The sequence below is a fragment of the Filobasidium floriforme genome, assembly GCF_021052385.1.
Source record: "Filobasidium floriforme strain CBS 6241 chromosome Unknown HD553scaffold_2, whole genome shotgun sequence".
In the NCBI taxonomy this organism is placed as follows: Eukaryota; Fungi; Basidiomycota; class Tremellomycetes; order Filobasidiales; family Filobasidiaceae; genus Filobasidium; species Filobasidium floriforme.
In genome coordinates, this window is record NW_025763623.1 from 1,028,827 (window position 1) to 1,047,279 (window position 18,453).

The 18,453-nt window shown below is 53.4% G+C and overlaps 6 protein-coding genes across 6 annotated transcripts; 1 reads left to right on the plus strand and 5 right to left on the minus strand.

Annotated features, from left to right (window-relative positions):
* Positions 1 to 81: 81 nt before the first annotated feature.
* Positions 82 to 1,197, minus strand: HD553DRAFT_327748 (uncharacterized protein; the record flags this gene model as incomplete). The annotated part of the gene is made up of 6 exons (XM_046181835.1): positions 82 to 318; positions 403 to 562; positions 649 to 791; positions 868 to 975; positions 1,043 to 1,143; positions 1,179 to 1,197. 6 exons carry the CDS (start codon positions 1,195 to 1,197, stop codon positions 82 to 84), a joined length of 768 nt encoding a protein of 255 aa, XP_046039742.1.
* Positions 1,198 to 1,487: 290 nt separating this feature from the next.
* Positions 1,488 to 3,730, minus strand: HD553DRAFT_304599 (uncharacterized protein). The gene is made up of 7 exons (XM_046179031.1): positions 3,624 to 3,730; positions 3,047 to 3,555; positions 2,884 to 2,967; positions 2,753 to 2,818; positions 2,674 to 2,692; positions 2,303 to 2,607; positions 1,488 to 2,227 (listed from the first exon to the last, which is right to left on the minus strand). Exons 1-7 carry the CDS (start codon positions 3,651 to 3,653, stop codon positions 1,606 to 1,608), a joined length of 1,635 nt encoding a protein of 544 aa, XP_046039743.1. The 5' UTR covers positions 3,654 to 3,730; the 3' UTR covers positions 1,488 to 1,605.
* Positions 3,731 to 4,678: 948 nt separating this feature from the next.
* HD553DRAFT_100810 (uncharacterized protein) lies at positions 4,679 to 8,132 on the minus strand. Its single transcript, XM_046176367.1, has 9 exons — positions 7,744 to 8,132; positions 7,516 to 7,643; positions 7,334 to 7,443; positions 7,202 to 7,254; positions 7,015 to 7,132; positions 5,372 to 6,941; positions 5,213 to 5,305; positions 5,079 to 5,135; positions 4,679 to 5,019 (listed from the first exon to the last, which is right to left on the minus strand). The coding sequence occupies exons 1-9, from the start codon at positions 7,939 to 7,941 to the stop codon at positions 4,773 to 4,775; spliced, it is 2,574 nt and encodes an 857-aa protein (XP_046039744.1). The 5' UTR covers positions 7,942 to 8,132; the 3' UTR covers positions 4,679 to 4,772.
* Positions 8,133 to 9,933: 1,801 nt separating this feature from the next.
* Positions 9,934 to 11,942, minus strand: HD553DRAFT_100872 (uncharacterized protein). The gene is made up of 4 exons (XM_046176370.1): positions 11,712 to 11,942; positions 10,951 to 11,629; positions 10,066 to 10,802; positions 9,934 to 9,975 (listed from the first exon to the last, which is right to left on the minus strand). The coding sequence occupies exons 1-3, from the start codon at positions 11,868 to 11,870 to the stop codon at positions 10,066 to 10,068; spliced, it is 1,575 nt and encodes a 524-aa protein (XP_046039745.1). The 5' UTR covers positions 11,871 to 11,942; the 3' UTR covers positions 9,934 to 9,975.
* Position 11,943: 1 nt separating this feature from the next.
* On the plus strand, positions 11,944 to 15,081 carry HD553DRAFT_100827 (uncharacterized protein). The gene is made up of 4 exons (XM_046176369.1): positions 11,944 to 13,788; positions 13,872 to 13,921; positions 13,991 to 14,073; positions 14,140 to 15,081. The coding sequence occupies exons 1-4, from the start codon at positions 12,242 to 12,244 to the stop codon at positions 14,896 to 14,898; spliced, it is 2,439 nt and encodes an 812-aa protein (XP_046039746.1). The 5' UTR covers positions 11,944 to 12,241; the 3' UTR covers positions 14,899 to 15,081.
* HD553DRAFT_100820 (oligomeric complex COG6-domain-containing protein) lies at positions 14,905 to 18,021 on the minus strand. The gene is made up of 10 exons (XM_046176368.1): positions 17,492 to 18,021; positions 17,290 to 17,420; positions 16,917 to 17,198; positions 16,651 to 16,818; positions 16,209 to 16,590; positions 16,002 to 16,138; positions 15,863 to 15,938; positions 15,553 to 15,798; positions 15,310 to 15,480; positions 14,905 to 15,246 (listed from the first exon to the last, which is right to left on the minus strand). Exons 1-10 carry the CDS (start codon positions 17,966 to 17,968, stop codon positions 14,911 to 14,913), a joined length of 2,406 nt encoding a protein of 801 aa, XP_046039747.1. The 5' UTR covers positions 17,969 to 18,021; the 3' UTR covers positions 14,905 to 14,910.
* Between the last annotated feature and the right edge of the window lie 432 nt (positions 18,022 to 18,453).

Here is an 18,453-nt window from a genome sequence, read left to right on the forward strand (position 1 = left end):
CGCGCCCCTATGGAATATATTCCGTTACATCAGCCAAACATGTCGCTTTACACACCTCGTTCAGTTCAAGAAACCCTAGACTCACATGATCTGCTCCTGAGGCTGATTCGATCCCAAGTTTTTGGCGACCACCCCAACATGGACCCCGTCCTCTCCAACAGTGTGTTCCTCGATAGCTTTCAAGATGGCTCGATGGAAAGTGGGCTGGTTAGCCCATCGGTCGTCATCACCGCTCTGTGCGTTGTTGTTGCCTCCAGGTAGGTAGTCGGCGTGGGTGTTTCCAGCTCGAGCAGGGGCGGAGGCGGCCCCTCCCATACCCTATCAATGAAAGCAAGATGAGGATGTCCAGCTAAGCGTGAGCACCTTTTGGAAAATCGCTCCGTGATCTTGTTGGTCACTCACCTTGTTCGGGTTACGTAGTGTCAAGCTGATGTACAGCGCTTCTAGGAGATGATAATGCACCTCGTTGAAATCCTCTACCCTTCGAATGTTCTGCGCGGAGATGTGTCGCTTTCCTCCAAAACTCTTCAATACACCCAAGACTGAAACGTAGGTATCTTGCCTGCAAGTCCAGTGATGATGATGAACACGGATGATCAGCTGAGTATAACGCTTGGGTCGAGGACGCATCCCGCTCTGAGGACTCACTCGATACCGCCTGTCTTGCCATTATCGTCGTCTGCCGTATCGAGCCAGACTCGAGCGGACATTTCACCGGTTCCATCTTCGATCGTGTACGAGACGTTTGTCGCCGTCCTACTGATATTCCGTACCACTCCTACGACTCGCACCTGAGAAGCAGCAGGTCGAGAGGAATCAGAAAGAGCGGCTTCGAGCGAAGAGATCAAGTCGTTCCAGATGACTCACACTTCCTACATCTACTCCATCAATTTGGAAATCGGCATCCGGATGAGGCTGGTCGGCACCGATGATTTGCTTGATCGTGACCGGTCGCAGAGTAGATTGACCGCCTTTCTGCTCACACGATACCAAGCACATCAGCGTCTTCAAGCCTGACGACGGGTGTACTGCATCCACTGACCTTGTTGGTGGTGCCGGGAGAGTTTTGACTACCGTACGGGCTGCCATTCGCTCCGCCTCCAACGAAACCACCTCCTCCACCATTGTAGTATGGGTTGCTTTCTGATCATGTAGCAACAGTAATCAGGTTCCCGTACCGGTTACTTCGCTCGCCATCACGCCTCACCGTTCATCTTTCGTCTAATCTGGAATATGTATGAGGATTGGGGCTGCGGTTCCGTTTCAAGGTGGCCAGCTGAATGCGATTTATCAACTAGCTAACTAGCTAACTAGATCGTCCTCAACTTCTCGCACTCTGAACGCGAACGACCCAAATGCAATCAAACGCGTCGACGCGTCAGCTGACAGAATCACAGCTGCGATCCGCGGATGGGCAAAGTCTAAGACAATGGCTATTTAGGCGGTCTCGAACTGCCCAATACCAAGAAGTCGGACGATCTAGGATATGAGTGGGTACGATATCATTTCAAGCAGCCGCTGTATGTATACAAATCTGGACGATCCGGAGAGTCATGATTTCGACAAGACCGGCTCGAGCAGTGATCAATACATTTCGCTATTTCTTCAAAAAGCCATCCAGCGATGTTTGATGCTCATGTTCCTGATCAGATTCGTGGCTTTAGGGATCGAATGCTTCAACGCCTGCCTCGCTAACCGACTCACTTCAATTCTCGCGGCGTCTGGCTTTTCGTTCTTTTTCGGCTTCTTGAACTCGGCTTCATCCAAAACCTCTATCCCATCGTCGCTCTCGCTCTTGACCTCGACCGCCTTCTTATCTTGTTCCGTCGCCTTGATACGCTTGCTTTGTCGACGAGGCGTACTGACAGGCTCTTCCTGAGCTTCCTCTTTCGCCTTGCGCTTTCCCTTTCCAGCACCGACCTGACTCTGAGGGGCATTCGAATCGTCCCCCAGACCCTCCACACCCTTGACATCCTTCGAATCGGCCTTGACAGGGCTGTGAACTTTGTCCGTCTTGTTTGACGTCAAAGCCTCAACTTTTGGCTTCAGAGGCGATCTCGTCACTTCGACCTTGGGTTTTGCGGGCGATTTCGCACTCGAACTTCCCTGGCCCTTCTCTTCTTGTCGCTTGAAAAAGCTCGCTATCCCGTCTTTGCGCTCCGATACTGGCTCGATATAGGTCGGCGAGTTGGTCCCGACCTTGCCTACCTCCTTGGGGACAGGATAGCTGACGAAGATGTATCGTCAAAGTTCAGCCACTAGTATACCTACATCGCGACAAGCGATAGTTCAGGCTGCTCACCATTCAACTTCTCCGCCATAAGGCCTCAACAAGTTTGCCACCTTGCCCGTCCATCCCTCCCTACAGTCCAACCACGCCACAAGCTCTTCCTCTCCATCCAAGATGCAAGGCATCCGGTCATGTAGGAACTCCAAAGACTTGGAGGGTGTCGTCGTCAATATCGTAAATGTCTTGTGCGGAGGTTCGTCCGGCGGGGAATCGACGTATTTTACCGTATCGTGAAGTCCTGCTAACATCATCAAGCGCGGTGTCTTCTCGTCTGTCGGAGGCAGCTTGGTGAAATGAGGGATCTTTGTGGTTCCTTTCTGCAGCCATGTAGAGGGAGCCGTCAGCAGCGAGAGATGGGTCGTCGGATTTATTTTTTAGCTTACCTTCTGCCATTCATAGTAACTAGACGAGATACAAGACTTGTAAGCGAAGTCGATTACGCATGGCATACCTATGACTTACCCCTGAACAACCACGACACAACGTTTCGGGCCTTTCAAGGACTGCCACATTCCCCCAGCATTGTCGCTACGGGTCAATATCTGCATATCAGTGTTGCGAAACTGGCGACAGATTACAACACTCGCACCCACATCAGGTTCTCAGATCGAGCGTTTATGGTGTTCAGAGGTGCCGACGGTGGGTGTTTAGACCAGTGAGGGATCAGACCCCATTGCCTAAATTTCATAAACAAATATGGGTTCAGAATAAGGCTAAAATGCAGAACGGATCGAACGTTCAACGAGACCAGCTCACATCGTCTCGATGGAGAGTGCTTGATCCCCCATGTCGATCCCCGCATCACCCACCTCCTTTAACTTTTCGTCCGACTCTCCCTCGCTACCTCCGCCTCGAAGTCGAGCAGCCGTAGGCCGCATGACAATAACAGGGCAGTTGCTCCTCGGCGCCACATTGAAGTTCTCGGGTCTCCACCTCTCTTCGTCGTCCCAAGGGATGGATTCCGCTCGTTCTCTACGCCGTCTGTTCTCCCTCTCGTGTTGACTGAGACCGTCGCCATCCTCCGGCTCAGACTCGACTTCGCTATCGTTGTTCCGTCCCTCCTCTTCTTGTTCTTCAGTTTCGTCGACCTCTGGTGTCTGATTTACCGGGCCACCCCTTCTTCGCTCCCGCCTGATTCGGTCACGCTCCCTTCTGTCCTGTCCCAGTTGTGCTCGTCTCTGCGCCTCAGGGGCTCCCCCGCGACCTTGTTGACGATCAAGAACTCGAGGGAAACGATCTGCCGCTGCTAGACGGATGTCGCCTCCCTATGTGGCTAGTAATGGATCAGGGATACGACTCGACGGAAGTGAACATGAGCGAGAGAGCTGCTTACCGAGACGCCCAAAGCGAATCTGCCGCACATGTCTCTAGATCAAATTGATGGCTGGCAGGTAGGGGGTCTAGAACTTGCGATACGGATTGTAGTCAGTCAGATCTAGAAGCTATACGGAGCAGTAACCCTTGGATCACCCTGTAGCCTGTAGCCTGTAGGCATGCAGTCTTACTCGAGTACGATCGACGGCCGGAGATCGGGGACGGTCGACGCGATTACGTCATCATTCGTTGGGGCAGTTTCATCATCGTCAATGCCCGAGCCTCTCGAGGATCGAGTTTTGGGTTCGAGAGAATTTCATCAAATTCGTAACGGGCCTGCATAATTGCATAACAACGTCCTCGATCACGACTCAGATCGCCCATCCAGATCATTCAGATTCGACCAATGATGACCTATATCATATCGCTGAAGACGATGACCAGCTACCAGGAACAAATTGCCCATTGCGTCTGATCTAGATTGGCAGTTCCGCAAACCGTCAGCAGTTGCGATATCCTTGCGGACGTCGGTGAGACCTTTTCGGGTTGGACTTTTGTGATGGAGACATCTTGATCCTCTGAACTCGAAGAGATGGCCAAAGTGGGACCGTCGAAGTCGATGATTCCGCTCTGGAATGGCCTGGGATCGTCCTTGCTGTCCTCCTCGTATTTGCTCCTCAGGAGAGCGGGAGTTGTTCGTTAATCAAAAGTGCGCCTAGGATCGAGACTGGCTTTGTTTTGAGCTTCTTTGGCAAAGGGGAGGTGCATCTTTTGCCTTTGTCCTGGATGAGGAAGTTTTGAGGACTGTCCTTACCAAACTCAAAGGTAAGTGAGAGCGGTGTGTTTTGCAGCCCGTCTCCGTATAATCGCCAAGAGGATCGGTTCGCAGTCGCCGTAACCATATGTCCCTGATGGACAAATCTCAGCCCGATACGGCAAACCAAGCAACGGATGCCAGTATGCTGAATATGAGTGATGACGGTCACCACGAGACCAGTCTATCTGGAGGCTTGAGGAGTGTTCTAGTTCTCACTTCGTCGCAAAGCTCAATCATAGGCACAGAATGAGGCGGACTGGATTATAGTAGATGATGTAATGCGTCGGCCGGTCATGCGTGTTCGTACAACTGATAATTGGCTACAATGGCGGGCGAAATCTCCCTCTATATTCAGACCACGCTCGATCCATTCCGCTGACTCCGGAACGTCGACATATTGGAAAACCGGGATGTCGTGCCCGGGTTAGTATTTGATTCGTTCATGTTCGCGTTGGCGTTGGCGTTTGCATTCCCGTTGCTCTGTTTCTTGCCCGAAAGCATTTCCTCGGCCGTAACACCTGGGCGCCAGCTGTGCCGACTTTGATTTGTGGGCGTCATCAGACCCTTCCGCACTTTTCTTCGAACTATCCGTTTTGTACTGGTTTGAAAGGCAGAGATCAGCTATAGCATAGGTGGATGTAATAGAAATCCACTCACTTCCACTCTACGAAACCGTAGATGAAAGCGTCTACCGCACCCTGCGCAAAGATGAACCTGTAGAGCGGATTCGTCCAGTATCAGCTACCCTGCGCACAAAGCAGCGTGCGATTTGAATTGCTGTGGACGCTCACCATCGAGATACCGCCCTCAGCGCTACTGGTTCATCCTTACTCGCAAAGTCGTAAATCAACCGCACGAGCGAGACTGAGAATAGCAAGCAGTAGCTACGGAAAATATACGAAGGTGAGTGGATAGATTCTCGTCACGTCGGCAAAGGACTTGTCACTCACGCAAGGGGAAAGTACAGCATCAACATGGCGGTTTTTCGGTTGAGATAGCTCGCTGTTGATTCCTGCTGCAACATGCTATCTTCGCTAGCCTGCCGTCGATCCCTTCCACGTTCATCGTCATCCCCACCCTCTTGCCGCAAGAACTGCCCAAAGTCCATCTCGCCGTCATCCTCCTCTTCCTCTTCCTCCTCCTGTTCTTCTTCACTCGAACCGCCCCTTGCACTGCTGTCTCTGACCGTCTCGCTTGCAGATACAGATTCTCGCGTTGTGTGCATCGATTCTGGACCTTCGACATTGCTCATGACAGACTCTTTGCGAGGATATGTCGGCAACACGAAACTGACCGGTCCAGAACCACGGCGAGAACCGTTGTCCGAGGAAGCGTTGCACGAATCCTTCCTGATGCCATTTTGACAAAAAGGATCGGCTGACCCTCTTCTCATTGCCGGTAGCAGCACTTGCATAGAGGACGAAGTGGAAGGTGTCAAGGTGGTCTCGCTGGGAGGTATTGATGGCGCGAGCGGTACTCGATACTCTTCGGAGGAGTCCTTGGGATCAACCTCCTGCGTGATATAGGGCATTTTGAGATCGCCAGGATGTCGGCGAGGTTTATCAAAAACGCTACTCGAGCGCAAGTTTTCTGCAGTGAACGTCGCGCATTCGGGGGAGATGGGAGAGGGTTCGGTGATCTGGGTTGTCGGCAATGACTCCTCAAAGACGACTGGAGGCAAGAACGGCGTTCCCGAAGATCCTCTTGGAGGAATGACTGTGCCCACCGACGATTCCCTGCTCCGTATGCCTGTATTGTTGTTCACCTCCCGGCTGATTCTCTGCGGGTTGATGGTCCCATCCGTTCGATTCGAATGTGCGCTGGAAGTCGCCCGTTTCCTACCCATCTTGAAGTCTCCCCAAAAGCCGGAAGGAGCGGCGGGCGCAAGAACGCTCGATCCAGAGCCCCCATATCTCTGCCCATCCACCTCGAAAGGTGGCAACTCGAGTCGTTCCCAAGGCGGTATTTCCCCGACATTCCTCACGTTTGCTGATGTGACGCCTCCCGTGTTGCCAATCTGCTCCATCGGTCGTTTCTCTTGTCCGAAATCTTTGCCTTGTACGGCCCTCTCGTCGGCTTGCAGATTACCCAACTTGATCCCGGTACTTTCGGCATCCCTCGTCCGCTTCTCATCGTTACGTTGCAAGACCTTCGGCTTGAAAGAGAACGACCGAAACCCCTCCCTAATCCTTTCCCTAGAACTCGCCCGGCTCCTCCTTCGCAGCCTCCTCAACCTTCCTCTGGTTCCGTCTGTCTCGCCGTCTCTCGTCCCAGCTTCGTCCCCACCCCCATCTATCGATTGCATCGACCCCGAGCTGTCCGTCTGCCAAGTCCCACCTCCCCCAGCGGTTCCACCGGGACTCGGAGAGAAGGACGCCCTGATCTTGTCCGGTCGCTTGAGAAAGACGTATAATCGGGCGTAGAAGAAGAAGATGGCGATGAACACCAAGGCCCGGGGTATGAATTGCATGAGCTCCCCATAGAGACCCGAATTTGCCCCATAGTAACAGATTCCGCCGACTAGTAGTTTACACAAGAGACGCATTTCAGATCCATCAATCCGTCATGTACACATACTGTCGACCTGACTTACCAGGCCAAAACCCATACACGAAATAGGTCACCAGGGATAGCGCAAAACTCAGCACGTAGATGACGACGAAGAACATCCACCATGACCGTTCGAGGTGTCTAGTAACGGGATGAAGGGGCTAAAAGGAAAGGACGTCATGGAAGATGTCAGCGACGTCGTAATCGCCAAGATCTATGATTGTACTCACGTAGATAAGAATCATGTATGTCGCGAAAGCCAAAGCGAACGTCCATAAATGTTCTGCCGAGACCAAATCCAGATCAGCAACCTTTCAACAACCTGTGTCGTCACACATGAATGGTTTAGAGCCGACTCGTACCTGTCCATAGGATTGTGACGAGAAGCAACCCGAAAGCGTCGCAGAACGACGATCCGTGTGGATGGTTCTTGCCCCGAAGAAATTCGGCGCTCGTGCACATTCCGAAGATTCTGTCATGCAGGTGAGTCAGTTCTGAGTAAGTGACAGGACCTGTAAAGCACCCTACGAGACGAGCAGCTTACCCTAGTAACAGATCGCTAAACACCAGACCCTGGACGAGTCTCATCCGTACGGTAGAAGCTCGTTTTTTCCACAACTCCCGCCATATCATGTTACCCAGGATCGCCGCCGCTCCGACCATAGTCGTCGCCTGAAATATACGAACAAGAGTCAGCGGGATGCAACATCGAAAGGACATGGTACGACATGGTCTTGTTGTCGAAACGTGCCGGAAGCCGAGTGGAACTTACGAGGATGACGATGTCGACAATGACGATCCATTCCCTTCCCTCGACCGGAGTCCCCGTGCTGACACCTCCTGCATTTGACGTCTGCGCAGCCGCAACGGGTATCAGAGCGAAGAGGAACGGAGCTATCGCTATCGGGTTGACCATCGTTTTCCAAGACGATATTGGCGATATCCGGAACGCTCTTGGTCGATCAGGCATGGTAAAGGGGTAGAGACGTTGTCCGTGCGAGGTCTTGCGAGGCCATGGGCGGTTCGATCTGCTGGTTCCGACTATCTATGCAAGGTGGTAAGATGCGGCGTATGATCGTCTGATTCGGTGTGCCGGTAGGTGTCGTATCAAGCCAGGGGATTATACTCTGACGGTCCGCTTCCCTGGTTTGTATCCCGTCCGTGACGCTTTCGACGACAGGCAACTATGACGAGCGGGCGAGCGGGGGGGTCCTTTGAGTCTATTGATTATCTCGATTATGAATGGTGGATGATGAGAAGGTCACCTGGGTCACTGGCTGAAACAGAAGAAGAAGAAGAAGAAGGTTGTCGATCCCACTTGTCCTTGGTTGTTGGTTGAATTGGTTGTTGTCATGAACCGATTCCCAAGCGACAAAGTGAACAAAAGCGACAGAGCGAGGATGGCCGAGGGGAGCGAGCGAGGCAGGGATCGTCGCTGTCGTGTTGCGTCCGTCGAAAGCGGGCCGCGGTTCGAGAATGGTCGAGATGCACCGGGTGGCTCAAGTATCCCGTCACCGACAACTGTAAGCCTGGACTTGCTAGGACGATGTCAAGGGCGATCCGAACGACAGCTATGCCCACTAAGGTTGGGTGCATGCATGCATGTCGTAGGTCATGTTGGGATGTGTGCGTGTGTGCATGTGAGGTCAAAGCTTGGAACGGAAAATGCTGCTCGCCGAGCCCTGCCTCTCTCTCTCGCGCGCGCGTCGGTACGCAAGCGCCAACAAGCAAAAGAGCGAGAAAACACGGAAATGGCAAGGGGGGAGGGACAGCTACAAACTGCTGCTCAACCACCTGCCTGCCTGCTGTTTGGTAATTGGTAATTGGTAGCTACTAGTCAGTAGCCAGTGATCGATGACGGAATACCACAGTTGAGCGGTATCGACTGCTCTTTGATATCGTCCGGTCGCTCCAACTTAGTACGTAAAAATTGCTCAAATCCGCCATTCCGGCTAGCATATCGGCAAGAGCAGTAGGTAAAAACAAATCCAAGCCCCATGATGCATACGCCCGCTTTTTCCAGCTATTCCGTAGATCCGTAGATTGCTATCGAGTCCGAGATGATTTTAGATGAAGTACCTCCGCTCGAAACCCATTCACTGATACGAGGCTCGATCTCCAGGATATCCATACGACCGAAGCGCATCGAGGATGGTCCTAGAGAACGTTGCTTTCAGCTTTCAGCTATCAGCTTCGCGACGTCATACCGTTGTTATTGCCGGTCCTCGGGGTTCCTACGTACAAACCGCCATTCTTCCAATTCCCAGCTCGGCCCTGCCTCGGGCAGGGACAAATAATGTCAACGCTCAGCCATCAGCCAAGAGTGGCTTTTCCCTCTGCCGCACGCGAAAGACCAAGCCATTCACGTGACAGCTGCATGTGATGGCTGCCGGTCGAGCAAATAACGTTTCGACTACTCAAAGTCCCGATCGCCTTGACCTACGATGGCATCTCGACTGGCAGGGTATATGGGCCTGGTACCTGTTTCATCGATTTCTGCCTGGCGTGGCCGCTTCCCTTTCCTCATGGTTACAACCCACTTTGACAACAACGGGAAACCTTTTACCAATCCCACGATGTATCCTCCTGGACTGGATCATCTCTTGACCTGGGCTCATGGTCCAGGTCAGTGTCTATTAATCCAGCGGGAGCACGACGTCCGTCACCCTCCAGCAACGGTCCGCCTTTCGATATCAATTCCTTCTGTCGTCGGGTCGGCATCGGCGGGACACGTTTCCGTCCATCGCTTTCACGATCACGGAGTCGACCGTTCCTCGGCATCGATTGGTCTTCGAAAGTCTCACCTTCGGCGGACAGCGAAGGAGACGTCAAGGCCGCCAAGTTGGGTGTAGGCAAGGCTTGCGAGATGAGGTTATAAGTCTCTGCCCTGCGGTATCTCGTCAGGTCAGCCTCCTCATCTCGTTACATACAATCGCTCGGCTGGCTATGCACTCACAGTGAGCTCGAGAAGAACGCGCTCGCCCTCTTGGAACCCGCTTGAACCCTAAAGCGTGCAGAAGTGCGATGTCACGTCAACACCCTATCCCCCTTTTTCAAGCCCACGCGACTGAGCCGGACCAGGTAGATTGTAGACTCACTGTGGATTACTCATCACATCCCCCCACTTCTTCGTCCATCCACCAGGATCTACCATCCCTTCCAACGCCTGTCCGAAGCCGAGTCCATTCAATCCCTCGTGATCCGCCGATCTCTCGTCCATCCGGAACTGGTTCTGTGACGAATCCGACCTCGTTGTCGTACTCGACGCTGCCGACCCTCGTCTGCCCATCACTTCCATGCTCGGCCGGGCTTGCTGAGCTCTCGCCTGGGTCTGGGTTTCCTTTCCCTTGGATGTAGATGAAGCGCTGCTCAGCGGGAATCGACCTGCTGAACTCCCAGATCCGGTTCCTGCAATAAGGCTGACCGTCCTAGCGCTAGTTGTCCTGACTGCTCTTGCGGGCTTGTTACGGTCGGTAGACCCATCGCCATCGAGTTGGGGTTGTCTTTGCGGTTGTAGTTGGGGCTCGGACTGGCCACCGAGGCTGATCGACCCCATCAATTGTCCCAACAACTTCTTTCCTCCCTCGATAGCGACCGACGGGTTGATCATCTCTCCCACAGACAATCCCTCGCCGTCATCTTGACTGTGGTCCCGATCTTGACTTGACTTCCCAAACGGAGGATGCGCTCCAGAGTGCCTATCAGAGGAAGACATCCAGTTGGAGGAGGTGGATGGGACAGACGTCGTCGTGGACATCATGGCTGAGCGGGACACGATGGATTCCCACCTCTTCTTGAGGTCGCTCAATTCGCTTTCCTGGTGAGCGAGTTCTGCTTGACGTACGTCGATGAAGAGAATGTCGTGGAGTCAATTCCAAATCCGATTTGAACGGGATGGATTGATGTGTCGCAGCGATCAGCTGATCAGCTTATGATATGTGGAATGCAATGTACAGAAAGCTTGCCAGGCGTGGCTCACCTTGCCTCATCTCGTTGACCATCGTCTCCTTTTTCGCGATCTCGCTCAATAACTCCGCATGCCTCTCGACCAGAGTCAACGGAGCCGTACGTCTTGGGCCCATTCCCATTCCTGTTCCTACTCCCGCTTTTACCCCTGTACCGCTGGTGGTACTGCGGCCCATCATTACGCTCTTCCTCCTGTTGAACTCATGCTCCTGATCCTGATTCAAACTCTGACCCCTCTCCTGCTCATCCTCGGTTTCATCTACCTCGATTATGCTCCCCCTAGCAGAATCCCAAGAATCTCTGCCGACTTGCTTTTCATAGCTCCTCCGCCTCGCCCGTCTCACTTGGGGCGTCCGTCCTCGAGGGGGCGCTTGTCCTGAGAAAGTTCGGGGAGGGAACTGTAGGCTGACCGGTCGAGCACGTTGGTGCGGATCGAAATTCGGATATGAGTTGGAGTTTCGGTTTGGATAAGGGTCTGATCTGTATGATGTAGGCGAACCCAATGATAAAGAGGTCGAAGCCGATGTTGACGTTGATGTTGGACGTCGAGGTGTGGTCGGAGACGATGTAGACGAAGAAGATGCTGCCGGCAAAGACATCTGATGTGGGTAGTCGGTTCGTGCTGGAGGCGAGTGGAATCGCATCAGAACTGGGGAATCTTGCATGGCATCCTTGACTTCCTCTTCGACATTCTACCAAAAAGCAATCACCCTAGTAAGCTCGTCTATACTGCACGGTGAACAACCATCACTTATGAAATACATCATGACTCACGGAGGTCGTCACGCTACTATGCCCTCCGCCCAAGTTGAGCTTTTTCAACCTGAGCTCTGGCCTGTGTATGGGCGGTGATGAGAATGATGCCTTGGCTGGGGATGCCGGCGGGGTGAGGTGCGGGGTCGCGAACGGGCTGATGTTGTCTATCAAGTTCATGGCGAGCTATACACGTCTTTGCTCCCCTATGGTCTGCTCGTAGTGAGTCGGTCAGAGATGACAAGGTGGGTAAGAGTTTCACGATGACTACATGACTATATGATGCGAGATGATGCCATGGATCGACTTTGTTTACGATTTGACGAAGCCCTAGGGGGTCGGGTCGAGGGTTCTCGGCGCGGAGCCTATTCCGGGGGGAAGCAAGGGGAGGAGGGGAAGGCCGCCGGTACTGCAGTTACCCATCTAATCTATCGCTGAGTACGAGTACTCTGTTGCTCTCTCATCCTCTTGTCTACTCTCGACTCTCGAGCTATTCTCACATCTCTCACATCAGATCAACCTCTGAGCGGAAATCTGACAGCTTCTTGAGAATGGCCTTCCCTCACCCATTCTCTGCCAGCTCGAAACCACTCCCATCCGCCGACTATTGGTCCACGACCAACCCGCTACCCTTCGCGGCTACCTTGAACCAAGGACCTCTCTTCAGCGGGACGGACTTCAATGGCAAGGGAAAAGGCAGGGAGAGAGAGAGGTCTCGAGAGCAAGAGGAATGGCAGAATGGGTCGGCCGCTGTGAGGAGGTCGGATCTGGCTCAAGGTCTGGCCCAGCTTGACCTTCAATCGATCCGGCCCCTACCACCTCCCCGTTCGCCTGGATCGTCCAGTACCTTCTCGCCAACGCCCACAGAAAAGTCTCTGCCTGACGATGACGACGAGGAGCTCGACCCTCAGCTTTTAGCAGAACGCAAGATCGCTCACTGCATAGCTCTCGACGAGCCCCGCTTAGATCTAACCGGAATGGGTTTGCAATACCTTCCGGACGATATCGCCAACATGCGGTACATCTTTCATCTGGAAAGGAGGACATCTGTGTCGATGTCAGGGACGGCGAAGGGCGAAGGTATCGGTGTTGGAGATAGGGATCCTTATAGGACGCCTCCTGGCTCGCCATCCGTCAATAGAGGAAGTTCAGCACGAGCAAATAATCGAGCATCACCAGCGGGTTATCATCTACGCGGACCGGATTATCACAGACCCTGGGCGCGTTCAACCTCCCTTCCAGCGTCCATGCTTCCCACTCCTACTTCTTCAAGCATGACCTTCGGAGAGACGGAAGGAGGTCTCATCTCGCCCTGGAGGCAAAACCTACGAGGGTCTTATTCCAACCCACTCGGGCTAGGACCCCCTCCTTCAACACGATCCGGAGGGGCGTTCGGTGGGTTCTTGCCGCCGGGTTCGCCGGTCCTTGAACGAGACGACGAGAATATTGATGATGATGAAGTAAACGAGGGAGATGGAGATGGACCGGCCGGATTTCCCCGTAGAAACGCGTCAAAGTCCAAGCAGCCCTCGAGTTCTTTAAAAGACCGAGGAGCGGTGATGGGAAGGAGAAACTTGACGGCACCTGCTAGTTCCAAACTTCGGGTCCGGTTCGGAGCGGAACATAATTCGCCGGATGCTACTGCTAGTACTAGTACTGGTCCCGGTGCTGATCCTGCGAGGGAAGGAGGTTTCCGGTCAGATTCTTCGTCCGATGCAGGATCTTCGACGAGGTCAGGATCGAGTTCGAGAGCGAGCTCTGCTTCAAATCCCGCAGCGAGGTCAAGCACCCCGCAGGGTCGGCCAGTCGGTTTACCGACAACACCGACCACGCCTACTCGGTCACCCGTCGGGCACGCCGTGAGATCGACGATCGCTTCAACGGTCCACCCCACTCGACAGGCCGGGACGTTCGCTTCTGCAAAGTCCCTCTCTGCGGTGACTTTCGGTCGATCGCCGAGGGCTCCCGACACATTCGGAGGGGAGCGAACCATGAGGCGGACTCCTTCAGGATTCTATGAGCGACCTGGGGAGACTTCGTGGAGTGGAGAGGGAGGATCGGATTTAGCCCTTTATCTCGGGCACAATGCGATCTCATGGTGAGTCGCCAAGAGCAAGAGGAAGCCAAAAACGAGATTCCCCTGCACTGGAACGTACAGCTGATTTCCACATGAACCGATAGTCTACCTAGTTCACTGTTTCTCTTGACCAACTTGACGGTCTTGTCCTTGCGTGAGTTTGCGGTACGATCTCCACATCGCGGAGATTCGAAGCTCATAGAACGCCCGAACTTGTTTCTAGGCGCGAATAAGCTCGAAAGACTGCCCGCCGGTGTCGGTCAATTGAAACGGCTGAAAGAGCTGAACGTCAGCAACAATTCGATCGTAAGTCCTGCTCGGCTCGAGCCCATGGCCCATGATTGCGGTTTGCTCATCGTGACGGCCCGACAGAGATCTTTCCCTCCATCCCTCCTCGACCTGAGCGAATTAACCGTGTTCAACTGTATCAACAACCCGTTGGTCCGGACCGACAGTCGCATCGAGCCGTCGGGCCGGAGACTCGCACCGTTAGCAATCAAGCTGGACGAAGAGATGATGGGATCTCAAGTACCTTCCCTTCACTCCCTCTGCTTGGCAAGGTTGTTATCGACGAGCGAACCGGATCACATGCCGCCGCTCTTATCACGTTTCGATTGGAGCCCAGAAGGCGGGGAGAATCATGCTCTGCAGAGCCCGGAAAATCTGCATAAGCATCTAAAATACCTCTCCCTGGACAATTGCGCCAGGGTGATTCAAGCGCTCCGGTCGGCGTCGGATGCCAAGCAGGCGAGAGCGTATGAATACAGTCTGCCCGACAACATCTCTTCCCCTGGCAAGAGACGTCCACAGAGGAATAGAAACGATCGCGGGTCGTCATTGAAGGAGGACGCGGCCGATAACCCCTTCTTTAGCCCGTGTCCAAACCCCTCCCACTACCAAGGCGGCATAGCCAAATTGAGTAAGTGGGTCTACCTCCAATCGCCTGCAGAGGAGCGGATACAATTCGTTGAAGTAGCAGGAGAGAAAAATATTCCGATAAAGTGGGAAGGCTGCTGCCGAGGTTGTCTCGATTTTCTCGTCGAGGCAGAACCCGCCGAACAGGATACCGATGGATTCGATGTGGCTGTCCTGGACGATGCCGACCCGATACCTTGGGCGACGCAGTTGTAGACCATAACTAGCCTATACAAGATGGATCGGCGCCGGGCTTCCCATAGCCTGCTCCGGAGCTTCCATTCCCAGCAGCACGTAGACCTCTTCCGGCGACCTGTTCATGAGGGTTGAAGGGAATTCGTACTTGTTCGCTTTGTCCATGACTGCGTCGTGGAGCTTTTCATAATCGCCCGCGAGCCGTTCGAGCGCTCCCCGATGAATCTCCGTTGCTATGCGGGGCGAAGTCAGCAAGGCGAGACGGGCAGACGTCAAGACGTCGACTGATGTCAAAAAGCCTTCCAGGCTTTTCACGGCCAAGGTGATAGCTCGTGAATCTGCTGCAGGTGACCGAGACAGAGGCGTGATCTGCAAGAGGAATTCTGATCAGCCACACGTAAAATCACTTTGACACCAGAAACGCCGACTCACATCGCCTTGAGCCTGATCACGCGTCTTCAGAGCATCGACCACCCCGGTCAAACCGCTCTGCTTGAGCAAATTGCGATAATGCTGCTCCAACAGGCTCCCCTCCCATGTCTCAATTTGCTCCTGGAGTTCTTTGCGCCGAGCAGAAGTGAAGGAGTATGCCTCCAAGACGTGCTGTGTTAAGGATGTCGAATCAACTTTAGCTGTGCCGTGAAGGAACCAGTTCGGTACCAAACAACGACTCACCTGCAAGTACATGGAGCAGTTGATCAAGAAGATGTCTTTTTCCCACTGTCCACTTCCTCTCTTCATCTCGATCATCTGCCGACACATCTCCATCAACGGATCTGCCGCGGCTTTCAGGATCTTTGCAAAGTCCGATTCACGATCCACATCGTCCACCAGCGAGGTATCGTAGACGGACATGATCTCGAGCAGAACATGTGACGATTCTCGTAGCGCATTGGGCGGAGCCAAGTTGTTCTCGGGGGCCTGTGGAAGTAAGCAACGGTAAGCATGGGCGATGTCTCCGGGTTCCTATCGACCTCGCACTCACGTGAAGGAATCTTAGAAGACTTCTTCCTTGGGCCTCCAAGGTATTCAGGAACGCTTTGTGCGCAATGTTATGAATTCTGTGAACACGGATACATATTAGCTTGGCGAGAAAAGCTCATTCTCTCCAACGCGGCACTTACTCGGCAAGAGTTACTGTAAGGATAGCCTCCTCTCCTATCGTCCTTTGCATCGTCACGAGGTAGAACTGTACAAGGTTTGCAATCTTGTAAGCCATAATGACGCCCTCTTGCGAGTTGACGGTGTCTTGTATCCGGATCTGAGCTCGCGAAAATGGCATCACCGGTTAGTGGATAACGCCGTGAGCGAAAGACAGCGCTCTGACTTACCTTGAGTGGCCTAGAGAGACCTTCCAGATTCTTGTCCAAACAGCTCCTCGATAGATCGACTCGAGCTCGTTGCTCCACCTCTTCCGGGTCCACCTCAACACCCTCTTGTGTGAGGTCCGATTTCGCGTTCCCGAACTCTCGCGCCTGCCCGACCATTCTCCTCTTCCCCTTGTCTACATCGAATAGACCGTCCAAAAATTCATTCTCACCCGCTGTTGCTTGATGTACCCAAGCGAGCATGTCCCCGATGTATCGCGTGGGATCGTGTGCGTGAAGTTCGATAGGCCTGGGGAACCCGTCGGGGCCTCCTCTCGTCAATGCGTCGAGAAAGGACTGCAAGATCGATGCTTGTCGAATACTGGTGAGGATTTGAATCGCGTCACTGGCATTGACACAGATTGTTAATGCGTATTCCTGCTATCACCCAGCGTTTTCGACTCACTCCAACAGGCTCTCGCGCGATCGAAGCCGCCGAACAGCCTCTCGTAGCACTCGAGAGACTTCAAGCTGCGTGTCCTTAGTAAACTTTCTGAACTCGAAACAACAATATCGGTGGATCCGATCGAAAGCCAGGTCTTGCTGTGAAGAGGCCAGTGACATGATCTCTTTGCTAAAAGGTGCGTCATATAAATTTAGGGGACGGAGTCGCTCGTTAGAACGCAAGAAAGAAATCATTCCCTCGAGAACGAAATATTCAAGAAGACTCACGCAGCAAGCGCCGGGTCGCGTCCTTCCACTCCGTCCCCCTCTTGACCGTCCTCGTTCTCCCGATCCACCCCGACTCCGTTTTCCGCTGAGCCAGCTCCAACACCAGCGACAACGAATAATCCCGCGCAATCCTCTCGAATCTTCTTGACACGGTCCATCGCTTGAAAAAGCTTTTCGTTGATGGTCACGTCTTTCGAGTTGAGCACATCGGTCTCTTCTGGTGTGAGGGTGAAATGCTTGAGGAATAGGTTGGAGAGCTCCGAGCGCATTTGGGTAGAAGCCCTGCAACCATCACGTTCGTTCAGCCCTGAGATTGCTCAAATTTAACCAGAACCAGAGAAAACAAGACGGATTAGGTCATGGCGGCACATACTGCTGATCCTGAAGCCCCTTGGCCCGCTCCAACAAGCTCTGAGTACCCTTGTTCGCGCTGTCCAGTTCGGCTTGTATCGAGCTGCATCGGGTTTGCATCTCGTCCAGATATCCACGGAGGACTTGGAGTTTCTGTCACGATGGTATCAGAGGATAGGATATCAGCGAACCTTTCAATGACGCTATGAGCCGTCGAGACTTACCTCATCGACCTTTCCGAACGCTGTCAAGAACTTCATGCTGCCCTTCGCTAGTTCCCCTTCGACGTCCTTCTTGAAGTTCTTTCTCGCTCTTGTAGCCGCATCAGGATCTGCATCTCTTAGCAGCGAGCGCATAGCTCTCTTTTCTCGTCTCCGGTTGGCTTCTTCGTTCGCTCTAGTCTCCTTCTCATCATCCGAAGAATCGGAACTATGCTCATCCCACTCATCCTCCTGTCCGTTGGCCAACCAGTATCCATTCGTCCGGCTCGGACCCGCCTCGGCTCCATCTCGAGAATTGGGAATCTGACAATACTTTTCAGAGAGGATCTGAAGAGCTTCCTGAGTGGGCTGATCGAGCGTTGTCCGAGCGGTGATCTTGTACAACCGAAGCGCTATTGGGTTGTTCCGGGTCGTCTGGGCATTGCCGTTTGGGAGGGGTAACGAGTCGCTCGGGGCCGGAGGTGGACTCTGGATCGACATGACGGGTTTGAGGTCTGGTGTACTATCTCCACCGAGCACGGGGTCAAACCCAGTAGCCAGTAGTTATGGTACGAGCGTGTGTATCGATCTGCAGCGCATCCAAGTGAGAGAGGTGGCTGCTGCTGCTGCTGCTTCGGATGCTTATCTCGTTTTGAATTACGTAAGCGAGATCCTTAGGGGTTGCTGCTCATGCAAATTCCACCTCGAGGGAACTCGCCCATATCGTCGTCTTGCCCCATGCTTTCGCTTCGACATACCTCCTTTCTCAGACATTGCCATACATCCAGGCTAGGGAAGAGTTCTATATTGCACACTCTCGAAGCGAACATATGCCGGCAAAGCGAACCGAGTGCTTATGAACGAACCATCTCGCCTTTCTGTTCGCCCCCAAACTACCACGTCGATACACAGCCTGTCCCACTCCCTGCTAGCTACTGGCTTTGGACTAGCTAGCTTACTGTTGGACAAGGATCAAGTCTCTCAAC